Consider the following 20,577-nt stretch of genomic DNA (forward strand, 5'->3'; position numbering starts at 1 on the left):
TCCCACTCTGAAGATGGCCTCCTCTCCCAGAGCGACAAAGAGCCTTGGCTACTCACCGTGAAGGCTTCTTCTGCTCTGGGATACGGAGGCCATCTTGCCCGCCCAGACGTCTAAATATTTTTGGAAGATGACACACAATTGTCAATAATAATCCTCTCAACACAAGTTTTTTCAGGTTGGGTTGCAAGTTCTTTATTAGTATTGTTATAGTTAAGATTACAAGTTTAAACTTATTCACAGCATTGTTGTTAGATCTCTTCTTTTTTGCTATACCTTCTATTTCTTCTCTGTATAATGGTGACACTCCTTGCTCGGAAAGTCTTTGACTGAATAGAGCGGGGGGCGTTCCCTCCAGGGATAGGCAGTTAAAATTTTAGGTCCTGCCTCCCGGAACAAGAGGAAGAGGAAACACCCACTCTGAAGATGGCCTCCTCTCCCAGAGCGAGAACAAGTTTAATCACAGGGATAATACATATATGTTTTATGTACAGGTTGTATTAGTTACAGCAATTTCAGTATTGCTAAGCTGTGCTTTTAAAAGATACTAACCTATTAGGGCATGAATAAGTAGGTGATGGTCTTAAAAGAAGGAAGAGAAACCTGAGAAATCACAATTGTTTACTCCAGAAGCTTCAAGAACAGATGTACTATAAATGATCAAATGGCAGAACAAGATCACCTGTTCTCCATGTTATTTAGCACAAATTCAGTGGAATTTCAAAGCAACACTGAAAATTAAGGCAAACTTTACCACTTGGTCATATTTATTCAGTATGCAATGTCTTTTGCCGTCAGTCACTATAATGCCCATTGTAAAGATGGAGAACTAAAATCTGCAAGGACTTCTCTATAGATGGCAGGGCTAGTATTCAAATGCATGCCTCCTTTAGTAGTCGTACCCAGGTCTCCTTAACCGCTCTGTCTGTAAACTAAAAACATGAAAGCAAAAATGCATGGCATGACTTGGGAGACCACTATCTTGATTAGAAATTTGCACCTTGAATAATTTGAGGGTCAGCCATTCTTAGTTTGTATGGATCATTTAATAGAATCCACTGGTTTGTGTGCTGGCTCCTTGCTACAGCTTAGGTTCAGCTACAGCTTAGTTCAGGGGTCTGCAAACTGCGGCTCCCGAGCCGCATGCTGCTCTTTGGCCCATTGAGTGCGGCTCTCCGAACTTGGTTCGGAGCCCCTGCTCTTGCGCCTGCTCGCGCCGGCAGCCGGGCTGCGGAGCCGGCGCACCTGAGAGAGAGCGGGCGCGCTGTCTCTCTCCCCCCCCCCCGTCGTGGAGAATGGCTGGGTCCCCCTTTCTCTTGCCCTCAATGGTTGGGAGGCTAAAGCCTCCCCTCCCCTCTAGCCACGTGATTGCTGGGAGGGCGGCTCAGCTGTTCCTGGGCCCCCCCGCCTATCAGCTGTTGGGTGGGGCGGGCTTCCTTTGGTAGACCTGGTCTCCGGCTGATTCCCATTGGGAGGCCATGTCTACCCACTGGCTTTCTTGGTGGTAGACCTGGACTCCAAGTCTACCAATTGGCTTCTATGGGCCTCCGGAGGCCAGGTCTACTGCCAAGAAAGCCAGTGGGTAGACCTGGCCTCCCAATGGGACTCAGCCGGAGACCAGGTCTACCAATCGGCTTTTATGGCGGTAGACCAGGCCTCCAGACGAGGACTCCGGACGAGGAGGGGGAAATGGCAGGGACTTACAATTTAATTTTTATCAATAAATAAGATCACTATTAAGTATGATATCAAGTTTTATTCAGTGTACCTATAGTTTAATTAAGACTTAAAACTTTATAGTTTAAAACTATATAGTTTAATTAAGACTTAAAACTATATAGTTTAAGTTTAAGAAATTTAGCTCTCAAAAGAAATCTCAATCATTGTACTGTTGATATTTGGCTCTTTTGACTAATGAGTTTGCTGACCCCAGTTGAACTTGGAGTGGAATAAGACAGTTGATACTATTGGAAGCCTGACTTGTCAGCACTTTCATTCCATAAAGGCAATGTGGCAAAAAAAACTCGTACAACTATAATAGTTGAAGAACAACTTGAGGTGCCAAGAATTACTTACACATAACTTGACACATGCATATTTTGAAGCGTGCCTCTTTCCTTTTGTTCCATCTTTATCAGTGATGCAGATGGAAAACTTCCATTTGTATGGCAAAGTCTTGTAGGGAACTATTATCTGTGGTTGCCTTACATCAAGGAACTTTTTTTCCCTTGGGGTTTTCCCATCCCCCAAACTTGATAATTTTCCTGAGTACCTCCTTTCTGTTCAGGCTAGAATAGGAACCCATAGGCAGCTATGTGGTTTTTTTTCTGTTTTCTGTTAAACACTTTCTAAAATATGTCACTGGTCCTGAACTTTCAGGATAAGGTGAGATATATAGATACATTAAATACAGAGAAGAAATGTGAAACATGGAGCTCTGTAGCATAACTATGCCATGAGAGTAAAGGTGAACATTTGTAGTCCTTTTCTAAATTATATTTATGACATGTGCATGCAGTGTGACTTTTTTTGTTTGTGTTTGGGGATTTTGAAGGAACCCACAGATTTTGTGGCTTTTATTAGCTAGTTTGCTGCCCTCATCTTTCAGTTAACTGGTTATCTTTCGTAAAATAATGTGTTTTCCACTTTTATTGGTACATGTCTTTGTGTGTTGTTGGGTCCACCACTGTCCCAAAGGAAAGCAACTGCTTGCAAACCAAGTTTAGATCTATGTTTCACTCTTGAAAGGATGTGTCCAAAACATTTTATATTAAGTCAGAGAAGAAAGCTGTTGGAGAGTTGATGTGTCACTTTTAAACCCTAATCTGCTCAAAGAGAAATGACGTCCATAATAGAAATGATTGGGTTACAAGCAGAAACTCCTACAACAATTCATATATTTGAATAGGGATTGGTGTGGTATGAATTACCTGCAAATCTGACTCTTGGAAATATAAGGAGTTCCAATGGCTTTCACAGTTTTTTGACTGCATGCACAGATGATCTCAGAGATTGTCCTGGGGCTACAGGAAGTGATAATTCAGTTTAAGTTACCAATTAACCCCACTTTTACCTCAGTAAAATGATTTGTACAACTGTGGAGTTGCTATGGCACTCTTCACACTACATTGCACACGCTGCTATAAAGGGCAAAGCATGAGAAAGGATGACATGATGTCATGGCACTATGCAGTCTCTTCAGCAACCATTATAAAACTTTCTTTTACCCAAGTCATCTTCTCCAGCCTTTGAACTCCAGTCTGGCAAATAACAGCAATTCCATGCTCTCCGTATCTCAGCATTCTTCTCTGATGATAACAAACTTCGGTCTGGCTCAGATGTCTGCGGGAACTGGAAATTTTGCTTGGTCCAAAGCCGCACCAATTTAGCTAGTGCTAAATCTGTGCAGCTCTACTGAAATCAATCAAGCAGCAGCTAGAGAAGCGTTCTTGTTGTTGACTTCTCTGCTTCTGTCAGCTAAACTTGTGCTGGCAAACATTCTTGTATTCCTTGAATGCAGATGTCCACTGAATGACCAAGCCTGACCCAATTGCATGACTAAGATTTGCTTTCATGTAATCTCCTAAATTTTACTATTTACTGTTGAGGTTTTTTTTTGTTTTTTTTGTTTTTTGCTGTAATTAGTTTTGGTCCTTTTGGATGGTTTATTCTTGCATGACATTATGTTTAAAGGCAGGAGACATATAGTCACTATGCAGGACTGAGCCTTTGTTCTGAAATGTCATTTGCCTCCCTGCATCTAGGATGGTAAGCGGATGTTTGGTACATACTTCCGTGTTGGCTTTTATGGGACAAAATTTGGAGACCTGGATGAACAAGAGTTTGTTTACAAGGAGCCTGCAATAACAAAACTGGCTGAAATTTCTCATCGATTAGAGGTGAGATTGCTGCATCATACTTGAAGTGTCATCCAATGGCCCCATGGACTGGGGGGTGGGGGAGGCTTACAGAGCAACTAAGCTTTAGCTCAGTTTAGTGTGGAGCTTTGCCTGACTTGGTGTGACAACCTTAAGGATTGCTCATGTCACTTGTTCCCAAAGCTCAAGAGCTTTCCTGATCTAAGTGCCAGCTCACACTCTGGCACCTTGAAAATCCGCCTTTGAGGGCTTCTGCATATCTATGTCTGAGTTGTGATTAGTGCTGGGACTTGGACAGAAAAGCAGATAAACCCTTTTGCTTTAGTTGTTCAACAATGCACATTATAACATGAAAACTAGGCTGAGAACTAGTCACAAGAGCATTAAAACTGTATGAAATTGCTTGTAATTGTCGGTCCCCTTTACACACATGCACACATCTGGGTAGAAGCTGGTTCTCTCCCCCCGTTCACACACCCATCTGTAATGCCATTCTGTACAGCTGTGATGTGCACATATAAATTTTGCAATCATCTGAATGAGATCCATTACATGGATCTTTTTTAGCTTTTTGGTGCTCTCTCTTCCAGACAGGTACAGATTAAATGGGAAAGAACCATGTGATGGGCCTTATCCTCTTGGTTTTATAGTATTGACATAGACAATAGAGTCATGTCCAACAGAAACATGATGCTTGGTCAGTGTAGGAAATGGATCTGAAAGCCACAGTATCCCCTGTAGTTATTAAAGAACAAACAAATATGTCTGTCATATCTATCTCATTCTTTTATACTATGAGATAGGATCATGTGTGAAGGCTAGATCATACTGGGCCATAGTAATCCTGAGCCAAGAAAAGTTGTGCACAGAAGGTTCCAGGTTCAATTCTTGCTATCCAGTTAAAGTACACAAATGTTTGGTATACACCAAGAAATTAGCTTTAAATATAAATTAAACATTAGGTGAGGTCATGGAACATACATGATAATGGAACATACATGATCATTTCTTGTAGGTGGCCACTTTCTATGGCTGGTTAGTCCCCACCCCATACACACACACAACTGCTTTAAATGAAAGTGCAGGTTTTAAAAGCTTTATTCTAGAACCACAATTTTATAGGTTTGGGTCCTTCATTTCCTCCGTTTTTATAGTTAAAAGAGCAGTTGCATACCAAAACCAGGCATTTCCAATTAAAACTACATTATTATCGATAACATGCAGTTACAAAAAAGGGAAAGGGGTTATTCAGCCAAGCCTGAGAGAATTTTTGGAAAAGATGTCCAGTCAGGTACTGTTAATGGGTCCATGCAAGACACACAAATAAGATACGAGAATTTGTGGGAATGCTTTATTTTACAATGAGCAATGTTAAGACTTCCCTGTCTTGAAGTGACTCCTCCCCTTATTTACAGGTGGCTGTGTTTGTTCAGTGGGCATAGAAATCAAATTTGTTTATTCACAGAGATGCTAGGCTGGACGGACCATTCCGATGGACTCTTTCTGCCAGTTTGAGGACTTCTCCTCTGAGCAGGAGGATGCTTTTAGAATGAACTCCAATTGTCTGGAAGCTGCCCACTGGTTTTATCAATTTCAGTTTGCTAAGAGTGAGTCCTGGCATTAAACACTCATCCCACTATTAAGCCCTAGTTCAAAAAGACCATTATCCAATTGATTAATACTTACTGAGCAGATGAATCCTTGGGGGCTTCACATTGCTCTGTTGGTTCTTCCACATTAATTTCTGTTTTTAAAATATCTCAGTTCAAACTGAATGGTGTTACATAAAAATGCTGCACTGAAGTACATTGAAAGGACTGCAAGGGATTCAAATAGTGTCTTTATTTTAAACCAGATTGTTTAACGTGCAGACCAAAAAGTAGATAGTTGTGCTGAAACATTAAAATAAAATTCAGGAACAGTAAAATCATTCTGTTGTTAGGATTATTCACAAAATAAACTTGTAATTTGCAAATAATTATTCCTTTAGCTAGGGGTGTCTCCTTTTTAAAATTAACTCTGATTTTGTGCAAGCAACTTGAAACATAGACAGTTACAAGTAAGCATTTCTCCTGGGGTAGATGAATGGTAGGGTGTTGTGAATGGGCAAGACCAATTTTTCTACAAACCTGAAAAGAGCCCTAGGTTTGCAGAAAAATCTGAAATATTTTTTAAAAATACATGGGTTTTTTGTTTTTTTAAATCCAAAAATGATAAAAGGAGCACTTTAAGCAACAGATTCCTTCAGTGGGTATTGCTAGGCAACCACAGATTCCAGCCTTCAGTTTCTGTCAGTAAAAGGCAGGTGGAGGGGGCATAGCCCTGACCAGACCTATTTTGGAGGGAATGGGATAGCTGCTCCCGTAAGTTTCTTGCAGGTCCCCACTTGTAAATATCTAATCAGCATCTCTGCTTGCACAGAAATAGGGCAAATGACAAAAGTGGCCCCCTCACCTAAAAGCCTTTTCCAGATTGTATTAGTGTGTTGATGAAATGTTGCATTAGCGGGAGACAACAATATATACATAAGTACTTAATATGGTGTTTCACAAACCCAGAAAAAAGTTGTGTTTTAGTGCCTGATGTATGTGCTTAAACTCTGTTCTGTTGCACGCTGTTTGCTGTTTTTATTGTACAGCATATAACAATGTGTGTGACCAGCTGGAGAAGGAATTTTTCTTTGCTTAAGGAAACAAAATGCCATGAAGTGATCCAGTGTTCATATCTGTGCTTCTAGATTACCTTTCCCCCCTGCTATAACCTTAGACAATTAGTTCTCAATTCTGCAGGCTTTTTGGCACAGCTTATACTATAGTCAGTGTTGCCGCTTTTCTGTATTCATATACATTAACTCAAAACGCAAGCCCTCATTTAAAATCTTGGCTTCTGATTTTATCATTTTCAGGGATTCTATGGAGAAAGGTTTGGTGAAGATGTTGTTGAAGTTATTAAGGATTCTAACCTTGTCGACAAATGCAAATTAGATGCCAACAAGGTAGGAAACTTAAATCATGTTTAAGTTGTCGAAGGCTTTCACAGTCAGAGTTCATTGGTTCTTGTAGGTTATCTGGGCTGTGTGACACTGTCCTTCAGTATTACTCCTCTGAAGATGCCTGCCACAGCTGCTGGCGAAACGTCAGGAAAGAAAATACCAAGACCACGGTCACACAGCCCAGATAACCTACAAGAACCATGTTTAAGTTGTTTGAAACTGTATCTTGGGTCCAGTTTGGATTGATGAATCTGTTATTGCCTGTCCCAACTTTCCCTGGAAATAAATGAACACATAAGGTGATGCTGTTCCAAAGTCATTTCCACGAAGGCTCTCTCTAAACCTGCTTGATGCTGGTAGTATATTCCAGGCAATCTATTCTAGAGTTTGAGATTGTTATACAGAACTTAGGCTTGTTCCCTCTTGCAATAAAACTTTTTGCATTAAGAGACTGGAGCAGTCAAATGTCTTACTATTCAAAAGTAACACTGACACCAGTCTAAATTCTTCTAAGGGCATGGGTGCATATTGCAATCATGGCGTGAGAGGAGCCTCACTAGGTGAGAGCTCAGTCTGTGGTAAACATGACACACCCAGTACAAGAAAAATCACTGGCTGCTTCCGCCATCTGTTTTTAGCTCTCCCTCTTGCCCTCTATCTTCTCCCTCCCTTTGCTTACCTTTCCCTTCTCCTCCTGCTCCCAGTGCTGAGATAAAGTTAACTAAACCAAGAACCAGAAATATGTTTGTGATTTCTGTCCCTTCCAGTGTTCTCTAGCTGTTGATGGGGGAAACTTCAGGATGGTCAACCATCAAATGATGGAAACGTTCTGACACGGTGAATGTAATATGTAGCCAAGAAAGGAAGATAAGTGTCAGCATCACTTTTGAACAGTAGATCCGTGGCACACAGCCCTGATAAAAATGTCAGCACCTTAGGAACAGAGGCTGCTTGTAAGTTATATTCAGCCTTTCTACCACTTCTCTAGCCTTCCTGCTTAGGTCTTCAGTTCTTCCATAAGCACCCCATGTGCCTGTGGAGTTCTCACTTGGACCCTTCCCTCAGTAATGATTCCAACTGTGACTGGTCTGGCTGATTCTGATTGTCACTGATGCACCTCATTGTTTCACTAAAGATTCTCGTTTTACAATAGGAATGGATCCCAAAATGGGTGAGCAGTGGTTGATTGGCTTGTTAATAGCACATGAAATATTCTTATTGGTCTGTTTTTCTACCTCAGGCCTATATTCAAATAACCTACGTGGAGCCTTACTTTGATACATATGAAATGAAGGACAGGATAACCTACTTTGACAAAAACTACAACTTGCGGCGATTCATGTATTGTACGCCCTTCACCTTGGATGGCAGAGCTCATGGTGAGCTGCACGAGCAGTACAAGAGGAAGACAATCTTAACAACATCACATGCTTTCCCTTACATTAAAACCAGGATAAATGTCATTCACAAAGAAGAGGTGAGACCTGAGCATCTGCTGCGCTGTAAGACAGGGAAGTGGCAAGACTGGAGGAGGGATTATTAATGTAAAAACAAATTGTTATCGCTAATTAATTGTTTTGATATATATGCTTTTAATTCATTATTCTGGAGGAATTTAAAGGGGGAACTTAATTAATTCACTATTTTTATGATGATGATTGATATAGCCATTGATGGACACGACACGTTACTTGATAACATTAAACAGACAGTTCCCTGCCCCAAGTAGTTTATGATTGAAATTGTGACAGAGGATAGGATAATATGAGAAAAGAGCAAGGAATAAAAGTCAGGGGCAATGATAATGGGGGAATTTGTCCAGTAGTAGTGGCTTTTAGCTCAGCTCATAATTCAGTCAGTGGCACTGCATTTGGGTAGAGCAGTATGAGCCCGTGTCCCCCACCATGCAAACAGCCTACAGTGTGAAGCAGGCACTCCTCATGAGCTCTCCCTCACATGGAAACCTGGTTCACAAAATAATTCCTCCTTCGTGAAAGGTAATAGGGTGCTCCTGAAAAAAAAAATCCTGTTCACATTGAAGACTGTCTGTGTGCTAGAAGGGAGAGGCTTACACACTGTGCCACTAAGATGTTTCCACACTATTAACTGACTGTATGGAATGTGGCATCAAATCTGGTATGCGGGTTTTAATATTACTATAACAGGACAATTTATTTTCCCGCGTCAACAGGTGAGGTTCAGCTTAGCTCCTGCGCTGCTGTTCCTGGTGGCTGTAGGCCATTGTGTCACCACAGTAGTGGTGCGGATAGGTTCCCTCAGGCCCCGCTGTGCCTTTATTGCAGCAGACAAGCCTAGCAACAGGAAGTGTTCCTGGGAAGCAGGACAGAGTCAGGCATGGGATGGGGGAACTCTCTCCATATACCTTTGTGGCTTAAACTGATCTGTAATATTGCCACATGACAGGCAATGATGTGTTCCACAACGTGTGTTGGCTTGGTTGGTGTCCTTCACAGGCCAGTACCTTTGCTGTGTCGTCATCCCTGCCTAAGCTGTAAGGAATCACACAGGAAATATTTGGCAAATCACATGCTTGTCTTTTGCACTCCAGTAGACAGTTTTCAGCCAATAAGAGAATCAACCCTCCTCCAGCCTTCACATTATGCTTGTTTTATACTTCTTGTTTTTTGACAAATTAATTTAGGTTCCATTTGTCTGTCCCAAAGCCTAGTGTTTGGCTTCGGTATGATTACTCTTGAGCTCTTAGAACAAGCCTGTGTCTCAATAGCTGTGTACATAGCTGCCAAGTGGAGACGGCTTTCCTCTAAGAACTGAAACATAACTTTCGGTATTTAGGAGATTAAAATTATTTATTTATTTAAAATATTTCACTCCTGACTTATTTCCTTAGATGCAAGGCAGGTCACAACTCAGCAGTATATTGCAAGGACACAAAAAAAGGACTCTGTTAATTTACGATGCACAGATGAAAAACCCACAGCCAAATCCACCAAAACATTTTACCCTCCACCAAATACTCCCTGATTTAGAACTGTCTTGCACACAGCCCTGACCTGGATGTCCCAGACTATCCCGATATTGTCAGAGAAGTTAAACAGGGCCAGCCCTGGTTAATACTTGGACGGGATACTACAAAGGATGTCCAGAGCTGCTGCACAGAGGCAGGCAATGGCAAACCACCTCTGAACATTTCTGACCATGAAAACCCTACAGGGTCGCCATAAATCAACTGTGACTTTGCAGCCCTTTCCACCAACAGCAGCCAATTAAAGCATGCTCTGAATCCATATTTACTGTGCTTGTAGTTGCTGTAAGACTTTACTTACGTGTTACTACTGACTGTTATCTCCTTAGATTATTTTGACACCAATTGAAGTTGCCATTGAGGATATGCAGAAAAAAACCCAAGAACTGGCTTTTGCAACACATCAAGATCCAGCAGATCCAAAGATGCTCCAAATGGTGCTTCAGGGTTCAGTTGGCACAACAGTAAATCAGGTAAAGTACAGATAAATTTGCCGTTGATCACAGATGTTTAGCAGCAAAAAAAAAAAAAAAAGTCCAACATGCTTTTTTTTAACAAGATAGGAAAGTCCTCTTGTGGTATTCTATATCCAACCCAAAGAATGCAAATTGCTTTACAAATATCAATTTATCTAATTATCGATGTGGCCCCATCTGTGGATTCTTAAATTGGGGGCATGGACAGACAAGACAGATCTCTCCACCAACCTGAGGAAAGCCCCATGTTTGCAGAAATATCTGAAATGTTAAAAAACACAACAAATACTTTGGGGAGGTTTAACACCTCCCAAAATGATAGAAGTAGTGCTTGTAGCTTTAAGAAATGAATGCCCTAAGTGTCCATTGCAAGGCAACCACAACAATATTAGCAGCCTTCCAGCCTTTGTTTCTGTCAGTAAAAGGTGTGTGTGTGGGCGGCGGGGCTTTCTGGGGCTGTTTTGGCCTTTGAGAGAGGACTCATGGGGCTAGGCCCACTAGCAACCACTAGGCTACTTGCTACTGTACGATTTGGATGACTTACCCAAGTGTGTCTGTTCAACAGCAACCATCCCACAAAAGCCAGTGTGGTGTAGTGGTTACAGTTTCAGACTAGGATTTAGGAGACCAAGATTCAAATGTCTACTCTGCTGTAGAAGCTCACAGGGGGACCTTGGGCTAATCAACACATTCAGCCTAACCTACCTCACAGGGTTGTTGTGAAGATACAATGGGGGAGAGGAGAATGATGTAATCTGTCTTGGGTCCCTAATGTGGAAAAAGGCATAGTATAAATGAAGCAAATAAATAATAAATATAGCTAAAGATGGGGGGCAGATAAAAGTCAGATTGGTTGGTGGGTGGGAAGGCAAGAAGGAAGCCGTGAAAGGTGAGAATCGGGGGGCTGCCAGGAGGAAGAAAAGAGGAAATAGTGTGGAAAGGGGGGTACAGGGGAAAGTAAGCACCCCCCCACACAAATTCTTGAGGGGTCCCGACTACACTACTGGGTCCAACCCAGCAGCTGGCACCACACAACTGGGCCTGGCCCAGCAGCCTCAACCATGCAGAGTTTTCCCAGGTAGAAGCTACCAGGTTTAGGGAAGGAGAAAAAGCTGAAGACGGGGGTAGATAAAGGTAGGATAATTAGTGTGGGGAAAGATAAGAAGGAAGCAGGGAGAGGGGACAGGCTATAGGGGCTTTCAGGGAAATAGTGGGGAAGGGTATTTATGTTTATTTGATTTGATTTCTATCCTGTCTTTTTCCGACAAAGTCAGACTCAGGGTGGCTAACAGCAATAAACTGCCATGCACAATTGATCCACAATAAAATACCTAATAGAATAGGAGACATCTGAAGTACTTAGTATCACGATACATGTGAAAGTCCACTCTCTCAGCGTTGCTCAAAAATATAATTTATTTTTAGGAAAACCAGTTCTGTGTGTTATGTTTATACACATGCACACAATTAAAAAAATAAAAAGAACGAGGTGAATTTGGATTTAGTTGAATAAATGAACAAGTGAAACTTGGAGAAAATAAAAAAAGAAACAGGCATCCTTGAAGCACAGGCTCAGAAGGAAGGCAAATGACTTAATTAGCATTTGGAACATGAATGGCCATTCAATTTATTCTGTTCATGTGGGGAGGGGAGGGGAAGCAGGTCCATGCAATGGAAGAAAAAACAACGGCATATCCTGTTTTGAAGGTTCTTTTATCTTAGCATCGAAAAAACCTCTATTACCCTGCACTGTGTGGCATATTGAAAGGAGATTCTAATGTATCTCTGTCTCCTTCATGGTAGAAGCATATGTAGGTCAGGAGGCTTCAAAGAATGGCTTGCCTGCAGCATATATTTGAGAAGAAGGAAGGGACTTGCAAAGTCTAGGGGTCTAAACCACTTGGACACCTCCTGGCCAATGGCCATTTCTTTGTTTGAGTAGATATAAAACGGTTGGGTTTGAGCTTGTCCTTATTTTCATCCCATAGGAAAAAAACATACACATTCTCCATTAGCCAGAAAATCCAATGATTTCCCCAACTTCCAGTTGACACTCATCCACTTAGGGCACTATTCCTCCAGGACTCTGTTGCAGAGGTGGCCTAAAGAAATGCTGCATTTAATTATTATTGTTGTGTGTATTATATAGCTCCTGTGGCAGGGCCTGTATAAAATCCGCACTATCTTCTTCTGTTAAGGGACCACTAGAAGTTGCTCAGGTATTTTTGTCTGAAATACCGAATGATCCAAAACTCTTCCGACACCATAACAAGCTACGACTTTGCTTCAAAGACTTCACAAAAAGGTATTGTGTTGTAGTAACTAAACCACTCATCTTTTTCAATGATCCTAAAATGTTTGCACTTGATAGGCTATCAACATAAATGCCCGTAGATTTGCGAGTATCCTGTTTTGGTTTTTTTAAGGCAATAAATGGAACTAGGTGACCTTGATATTCTTTCTCACTGTTTCACACAAATTATGTTCATGTTGACTTGGAAGGAAGTCCCACTTTGTTCTATGCAATTTACTCCCAAGTAAAAGCCAATAGGAGTTCTGCCCCCTGCTGCTTTCTTGAATCAGTTCTACTTGATTTGGAAACATCATTAACACAGAAATATTTTTCTCACATCTTTCCAAAATAAACGCTACTAAATAATTGGTATTTATTGAGCAGCAATAATGTCAGAAGAGGATTGTGAGCATAGATGCTCTGAGCACTTCTTTTCCATAATAAAAGATTACAGAAAGTCACTGAACTCATGGTGCTTTGGAATGTGCCCCCCACTTGATTTACAAAATGTCCATCTATGTGGAACACTCATCTATTTGGAAAAACCCTTCCTATGATTAATTTAATTAAAATGCTCTTGAACAGTTGTGAAGAAATAAGATTGTCAATGTGGCTCAGGCAATCTAAGATCAGAAAAGTCGAGTTCTTGTTGTATAAAAGTCAGTTTTGGCACTATGTCATGACACTATAACCATGGAAAAATATTCCATTGATTTTAATGGAATGTACTTCCAGAAGAGTACAATTAGGGTTGTAGCCCAGGAATGTTAGGCATAAGCAAAGGGAATTAGGGCTGTCAAAAAAAAAAAAATTCGGTACAGTTCGGATTCGGCCGAATTTGACCCTTGTGGGTTCGGTACGTGCCGAAGTCCGAACTCCCCCACTTCGGATCCGTTCAATTAGGTGGGAATTCAAAGTTCGGAAACAAATTCGGCCGAATAAAGCCATTAAAAACACAACCGCTCCTTTCCGCGGCTCGGGGGGGGGGCATTTTTGGGCTTAGAGGTCCCAAACTTTTGGCAGAGCTTCAAAGGACGTTTATTGAAAGACTCCCCAAGTTTTGTAAAGATTGGGTCAGGGGGGGCTGAGATATGGGCCCTGAAAGGGGTCCCCCCCACCCTTAATGTTGTGCATATCTCAACAGAGCTTGCCACCCACGCACAAAGCTCCCAGCCCGACAACAGCGGAGAAATTAGCAAAACAACTGCAAACACAACCTTGTTAAACAACACCTTTGCAACACACAACTGAAACCTCCCCCCTCAAACCAGGGAGCGAGAGACTCGAGGGGGAACACACACCCCAGGCAGAACCGACGAAAGCCCCCTTTGGCTTCCCCCCCACCCACAGAAACTGCTCCCTCCCCACACACACACAGACTCTGCTTTCCCCCACACACACACACATACACAGGAGAAAAATTATAGATTAAAGCCCCCAAAGGGGTCTTACTGTGGCTGTCTTCTGTTCCATCAAGAGGGGCTGTAATCCAAGATGATTCCAATTAGGCACGGAACGTTTTGCTCTGGAGAGGAGATGCACACAGGATCGGATCGGCTGCCCCATTCATCCCAATAGGGGAAAGGGGAAAGGGGAAAGCCCATATCTCGGGACCCCCTGACCCAATGTTCACAAAACTTGGGGGGTTCCTTAAGAAGCTTCATCTGAAGTTCCAGTGAAAGTTTTGTGTCTGCACCCCCAAAAATGCGCCCCCTGCAGCCATGGAAAGAGAAAAGGGGGGGAGGCGATATTTCTGCCCCCACTGAACCCATCGTTACAAAACTTGGGTAGTATCTTAAGAATAATTCACTGAAGCTATGCTAAAAGTTTGGGGGCTATATCCCCAAAAAAGTGCCCCCTGCAGCCACATAAATGGAAAAGGGGGAGAGGGAAAAGGGGGAGAGCCCATATCTCGAGACCCCCTGACCCAATGTTTACAAAACTTGGGAGGTATCTTAAAGACACTGGTCTGAAACTCCGCTCAAAGTTTGGGATTTGTACCCCCAAAAATGCACCCCCTGCAGCCATGGAAAGAAAAAAGGGGGGCATATCTCGGGACCCCCTGACCCAATGTTTACAAAACTTGGGGGGTACCTTAAGAAGCTTCATCTGAAGTTCCAGTGAAAGTTTTGTGTCTGCACCCCAAAAAATGCACCCCCTGCAGCCACAGAAAGGAGCGAATGTGCACAAGCACCCCACACACACACACGAGGATTTCGCTCTCTCTCTCTCTCTCCCTGGCCGGGCCGCACATCAGCTGATTCCTCCAGTACTCAATCCTGACTGATTGGCCAGAAGAAGACCCAGCTTGCCCACCGATTGGCCGGGGGAGGAGAATGCTGCTTACTGACGGTTATGCTGCTTACTGACGGCCGAATTTGCCGGATTTATTCGCGAACTCCCGAACTCGCTGAATTCGCCCCCCCCACGGTTGCCCGCCAGTTTTGAGTTCGGATCCGTCCGAACAGAAAAGCGCCGAATCAGGGGAAATTCGGTTGATTTTCAGTTCGGACCGAACCGAATTGACAGCCCTAAAGGGAATTGATGCAGGACTGTCTATAGGCTATCTTTGTCCAGTGATGAAAGAGGTTTTGTTTTCTAGGTGTGAAGATGCTCTGCGGAAGAACAAAAGCCTGATTGGTCCTGACCAAAAAGAATATCAGCGGGAGCTGGAAAGAAATTATCATCGTCTCAAGGAAGCACTTCAACCCCTGATCAATAGAAAAATCCCCCAATTATACAAGGCTGTCCTTCCTGCCTCTTGCCACAGGTCATTCTAATATATCTTAGCATCTCTTGGTTAAAGTTTGAAAAACAAAACCTTGCTGGGGTAGAGCAGAAGGGGAGAGAAAGGTAAATTAAACACTCCAACCAATGTGCAGTAAGATGTTTATTATGCAGCTACCCTAAAGGTAGGTGGCTTTTCCACTCTGTCTCGGATGAAATGCCACATGCAATAATTGACAGCCACCCAGATGGTGCCTGTTGCATCCCAGATGCCCTGACATTTCACAGTCCTTCAGAAAAACAGCCAACGTATAGGTAGCAATAGAGGGCTTCGGGTGATAGAATGCACTGAGACAGGATATGTTGGCTGATTAAGCAGCGGCCATTCAGAAGATTTCAGCACTGTTTCTAGTTTGTGAAGCCCACAGGCACTTTGGGTCAAATGTATGCTAAGAAGGTTAACCTGAATTGTGACTTAGTGTTAATTTTTTTTTACTACAAAATAGATTTAAGAGGGGGAAATGAGTGTTATTTGACTGACGGGACAGATGATACCACTATTTTCAAGGGATGTTATTCTCTGGACAAACGTAATTGCCTGGATGTATGGGACTGGATACTGTGGTTATATCCCACAGAAAGTCAAATACTGATTTACGACCCTCATTTCACAAAAAGCAGGCACCTTGCAGCACTTTAAAGGCTAACAAAATGTTATGCCAGCATCAACTTTTATGGACAGGAGCCCACTTCTTTAGATGCAGTGTTTTTCAAAAATGTTATCTTGTAGAATCTACTATGGTGGAATCTGAGAGTAAACTTGCTAAATTTAGCTGCGTTTCCAGAGGGTGCAAGTTGAAATGACAAAATGGTTTCCATGTTCACAGATGTGTTCTGTTTTCTGAAAGAAATATAAGTTGACACTAAAGATTGGAACAAGAGCACAAAAAACTGGCTTCAACTGAAATCAGTGTCCCTTGATAGGACTTAATTTTGACTAGATCATACCTATTGCTGCTTCTTAGAATGGCTGTTACTGAAAAACAAAGGAAATCTGCACAAAACCCAAGGCTGGTCACTGGAGGATTCCAGTGTTCGTTCCCAGCAAAATAAGGCATACTGCACTAACATTCCATCTGAGGCACATTTGCTTGATTTCAGAGAACTCGTGATCATATACAGGACCCACTCACTGGACCCTTATCATGGTGACTGCAGTAGTTTAGGACTTGTTAATTTCATAGACCAAATACATATACTGTGGCATGCATTAAGTGTGAGCCATGTTTTGTAATCTTTGAGTTGGTACACTCCCTCAGTTCTCCCATTGTGCATACCAGTCCAAACAAAGACTACCAATTTCGGTCATTAGTCTAAATCATAAACTATAGTTTCTTGTCTTCTATACAAAACCAGCTAGTTTGGATTTAATTTTTTTTGTAGGGAAAAGCGTTTAGATGTGATGACAAAGTATAGTTTACTGTAAAAAGAAAAGTTTAATTAGATTACCACACACAAAGGGAGAATATGCAATCCTGAGAATCCCCCTATTACTTTGTTCATATATAAGAAACCATTGGTTGGATCTGTTCTGCTGGTAGGAGAGCCTCAGTTGGAACATGTCTCTTCCACCGGAGCAAGGCTTTTTGTACAGAGAAAAGGTCATTGCACCAAATACGGGTCTTTGTATAGCAGAATGTCCTTGGAGAACATAACTCATCCGCCACAATTTGTAAGGTAGTAGCTTATCTCATTGTTCTTTTCCTCCCCAGAGATTCCTTCAGCAGAATGAGCCTTCGCAAAATGGACATCTAAGTATCTTAAAAGCACTTATGTTTTTAAGGTACTGAAAAAGAATGTGCAATGTTACCAACTCCAGGACCTTTTTAATGAAGTTTTATAAAACTTTGGGATTTCATTATGGACACCTTGCACATATTTTACTTAAAGAAGTATTAAGTGGCCAAATTTTAATTATGAATTAACTCTTGTAGACCTATCAATTAAAAAAAAAAAAAAGAACAACGGTATTCCAGATATTGGTGAAACTGTGTGAACACAACTGTTTAAAAAGACTTTTTTTAATATTCAAAGGTACGCTAATGTATCAACCATTTTTATTTATAGCATTATCTAATGTTAAATTTGTTTCCTTTTTAGTACATGTATTTAATTTATATTAGGAGCCTTTACAAATGCATTTTGAACCATTTTAATGTAGTGTTTATTTCAATGGTACCATTAAATATTTGAATGTTTACAATGAATTTACAATGAATTTACAGTGTAAATACTAATTTTTATCATATGTATGTATTCATGATACATCAGATTATCAGATTGATTATTCTTCACATAGCAAAGATTCCAGATATAGGTAAGTATGTAGGTAGTAACTTTTCACTTGCTACATGGAATGTGTCCATTTCATATTTTTGTGTCATGCAGTCATGCTATATATGAATATTGTGTCTCTGTGCCTCAAATTGCTGGGTATGATCCTGCAAAGGGAATATCTGACTACAGTCAACTTGATTGAGAAGCGCTCCTATAGAGCAGCCCAGTTGAAATGCTATTTTGTGCCTCTATAACCAAAGCCAGATTTTTTTGACTGCCCAGTAGGCAGAACTGAAAAGGAGCCCACCAGTGCAAATATAAATACAGGGATTTGCTGGCTTTTGCAAACCGATGCTTCAGCGAAAGGATGGACTGTGTAAAATAAGCCAAGCATTAACTTGAAGTATTTAGTACCTAATACTTCAGCATTCAGTGTTATCCTCTTTTACAAACTGCTGATTCAACACTGTTTTACCAAATATCTACAATGATCCCCCCCCCACCGAGTAATTTTCATTGTGGTTACTGATATATATCAGGTTTCATGGCATTTCAACAGAAATACCACTAACCAGCTTATGCTGATTATTGTATATTGCTAATACAGTAAGGTGTCCAACATTTAAGGTACTGGGTTGGCAATATCTGTCATTGCTTCTGTCCTTGACATGACTTCCATGTCTGATGATATCATTCCCAGTAGCCTTTGAATTGAGAGTGGTGTCAGGGAGGACAGGAGCAGCTAGGAAGGAGCACCTTACAGCTGATAGTTGGTGCCTCTGCCCTTTAAATTTTAAAGGTCCATTTTCTAAGGAAAACAAGGTCTGTCCTCATAGAAAATAATGTGACAGCCTCATAATGTGACAGCCTCAGTTTAGTCATTTTAGTCTCTAGGGTCAGTTCAGGCTTGATTTGATCTATAATTTTCTGATTGAAAATGTCGTAATCCAGTCCACTTGCTCCCAGGATTGAAATGTTTAAACGTTCCATTTCTTGTTTTAGTTTCAAGCTTACCTTGAATCATGCTTCTCACATTCCATGTTCCTATTATATGCATCAAACAGCTTTGGACGTTCCTTTTGCATTCACTCACGTCAACCACTGAAGGTCCCTTCGGCTTTAGTCCAGTCGCGTCATTAAGAACGCTACTCGTACTTTTCCTCCACTCTTCCCCAGTAGCTAATTAAGTGCCATCCAACCTGGGGGTCTCATCTTCCAGCATTCCCAACTCTACCAGCCATTATTCCCTATGGGCAGTAGCTGAGACCTCCAGAGACTGAGTCTACCAGCCATAAGAAAAGGTCTCTGTTGGCCCTGGCTTGCAGTGGATCTTTGGTACCACTGACAGCTCTAGAGCTGTTCTAGTTAGCAGGCTTAGGTATCCCACCAGCCAGCCCAGCCACCATTCTCCTCCTGCCGGGGTGGGTTCGGAGCCTGCTGGCATCTGAAGCAGCACAATAAGACCCACCAGCTGGCCTAGCCACCCACTGTCTGCCAGTGTCAGGGCAGACTTTGCTACTGCTGGCATCAGAGGTGGCAGATCAAGAGCCTGCCTGCTGGCCCAGCTATCATTCTCCCACCAGAGGCGGCAGAACCTGCCCCCAGCAATAGGAGACTGGGAGCTGGACCAGCTGGTGGCATAGCCCCAAGCCTCACAACCAGAGTCAAGGAGCCCATGAGCCAGGCTGAAGATCCACTGCAGATTAGGCAAGTCCAGTGCCAATTTGGATCTTTTAGTGGCTGGTAGGGACCAGGTCTAATGGCCATCAGCTGATATTTGGTGCCTCCACTTTTTAATGGGCCAGGGTACTGACAATCAGCTTTCTGTACTCTGTTCTAGTTCTAAATGGGAAGCAGTGAAGGGCATGATTGTTTTTATTCAATATCAGGAGTATTTCCAGTATTTCTTGAACAACTTTCCAGCATGACAGAACACCTGATACTTTACCTAAAACGGCAGTCCTAGCGCTTCCTGACTTTCCAGTACAAAATTAAAACAATTATTTTACTTGTATGCTCCTACTCACAATACTTATTTGCCACAAGGAAGACAACTTATACACTCAATAACTGAGGTGTTGTAGCTGGCTACCATGTAACAACGGTCTAGAATGAAACCGTGAGTGCCATTATCATGACTATTTAACTACCCAAAAGCAGAATGCTGCTATTTTGGTCATGCTTTCCAAGTTCTAACAAATTATCATGGTAGAAAGAAATATCTAACACTGTTCAAGAGATGCAGGTTAGTGCCAGACCAGTTACTACATTTATTCCCGTAGATTAGTAAAGAAGGAGCTCTTAAATGAGTCAAATGAAGTCTGATTTCCAAGCTACTTCATCTTTTCTGTAATACATAATATACCAGAAAAGCTTTACAGTTCCAAATGGGGCAGGGACATGGCTCTAACTTGAGTCAAGGACTGGCTAGCAGCGCCTCTTTCCTTTTTTTGGGGGGGGGGAGTGAGCACCATTGAATAGGCTGCAGGTCTTGAGATGGATCGCTTTATCCTTATTGTTTTTCAGAGGCAAATGAAACTCCCCAGACAACTTTTTCATTTGTTGGGTAACAAGTGGATCCATAGAAAAGAGATGCTGCTTTTCAGCAGCTTGAGTAGTTTCACTACAGTACTCAATTCACATTGGGCTTGAATGAGTGTTTATTTACAAAGGAAGTTGACTTTTTAATAGCAACTACAAATTTATTCTAGAGAGTTAATACATTTTTAAAAAGCGAATATACAAATAGTATGATGGAATTACAACCATTGCTCAATTTTGCCGTTTCTTCAATAGCCTTTATACAGGTTTGTATTGCTGAAGAATAATTGTCAATATTCTGTATAGAAACTACAAAGTGAATTATCCACATT

At 41.7% G+C, this 20,577-nt stretch overlaps 1 protein-coding gene across 1 annotated transcript in view; it reads left to right on the forward strand.

The window, feature by feature from the left end:
* DOCK7 (dedicator of cytokinesis 7) overlaps positions 1 to 17,246 on the forward strand; it is a 155,286-nt gene extending 138,040 nt beyond the window's left edge. The window contains exons 45-51 of the mRNA XM_056845289.1: positions 3,762 to 3,896; positions 6,781 to 6,870; positions 8,108 to 8,344; positions 10,201 to 10,344; positions 12,546 to 12,652; positions 15,243 to 15,410; positions 17,140 to 17,246. Coding sequence (XP_056701267.1) covers positions 3,762 to 3,896; positions 6,781 to 6,870; positions 8,108 to 8,344; positions 10,201 to 10,344; positions 12,546 to 12,652; positions 15,243 to 15,410; positions 17,140 to 17,182 — 924 coding nt within the window. The 3' untranslated portion in view covers positions 17,183 to 17,246. The remainder of the gene's footprint in view (positions 1 to 3,761; positions 3,897 to 6,780; positions 6,871 to 8,107; positions 8,345 to 10,200; positions 10,345 to 12,545; positions 12,653 to 15,242; positions 15,411 to 17,139) is intronic.
* The last annotated feature ends 3,331 nt before the right edge of the window (positions 17,247 to 20,577 follow it).

The sequence above is a fragment of the Euleptes europaea genome, chromosome 2 (assembly GCF_029931775.1).
Source record: "Euleptes europaea isolate rEulEur1 chromosome 2, rEulEur1.hap1, whole genome shotgun sequence".
Classification (NCBI taxonomy): Eukaryota; Metazoa; Chordata; class Lepidosauria; order Squamata; family Sphaerodactylidae; genus Euleptes; species Euleptes europaea.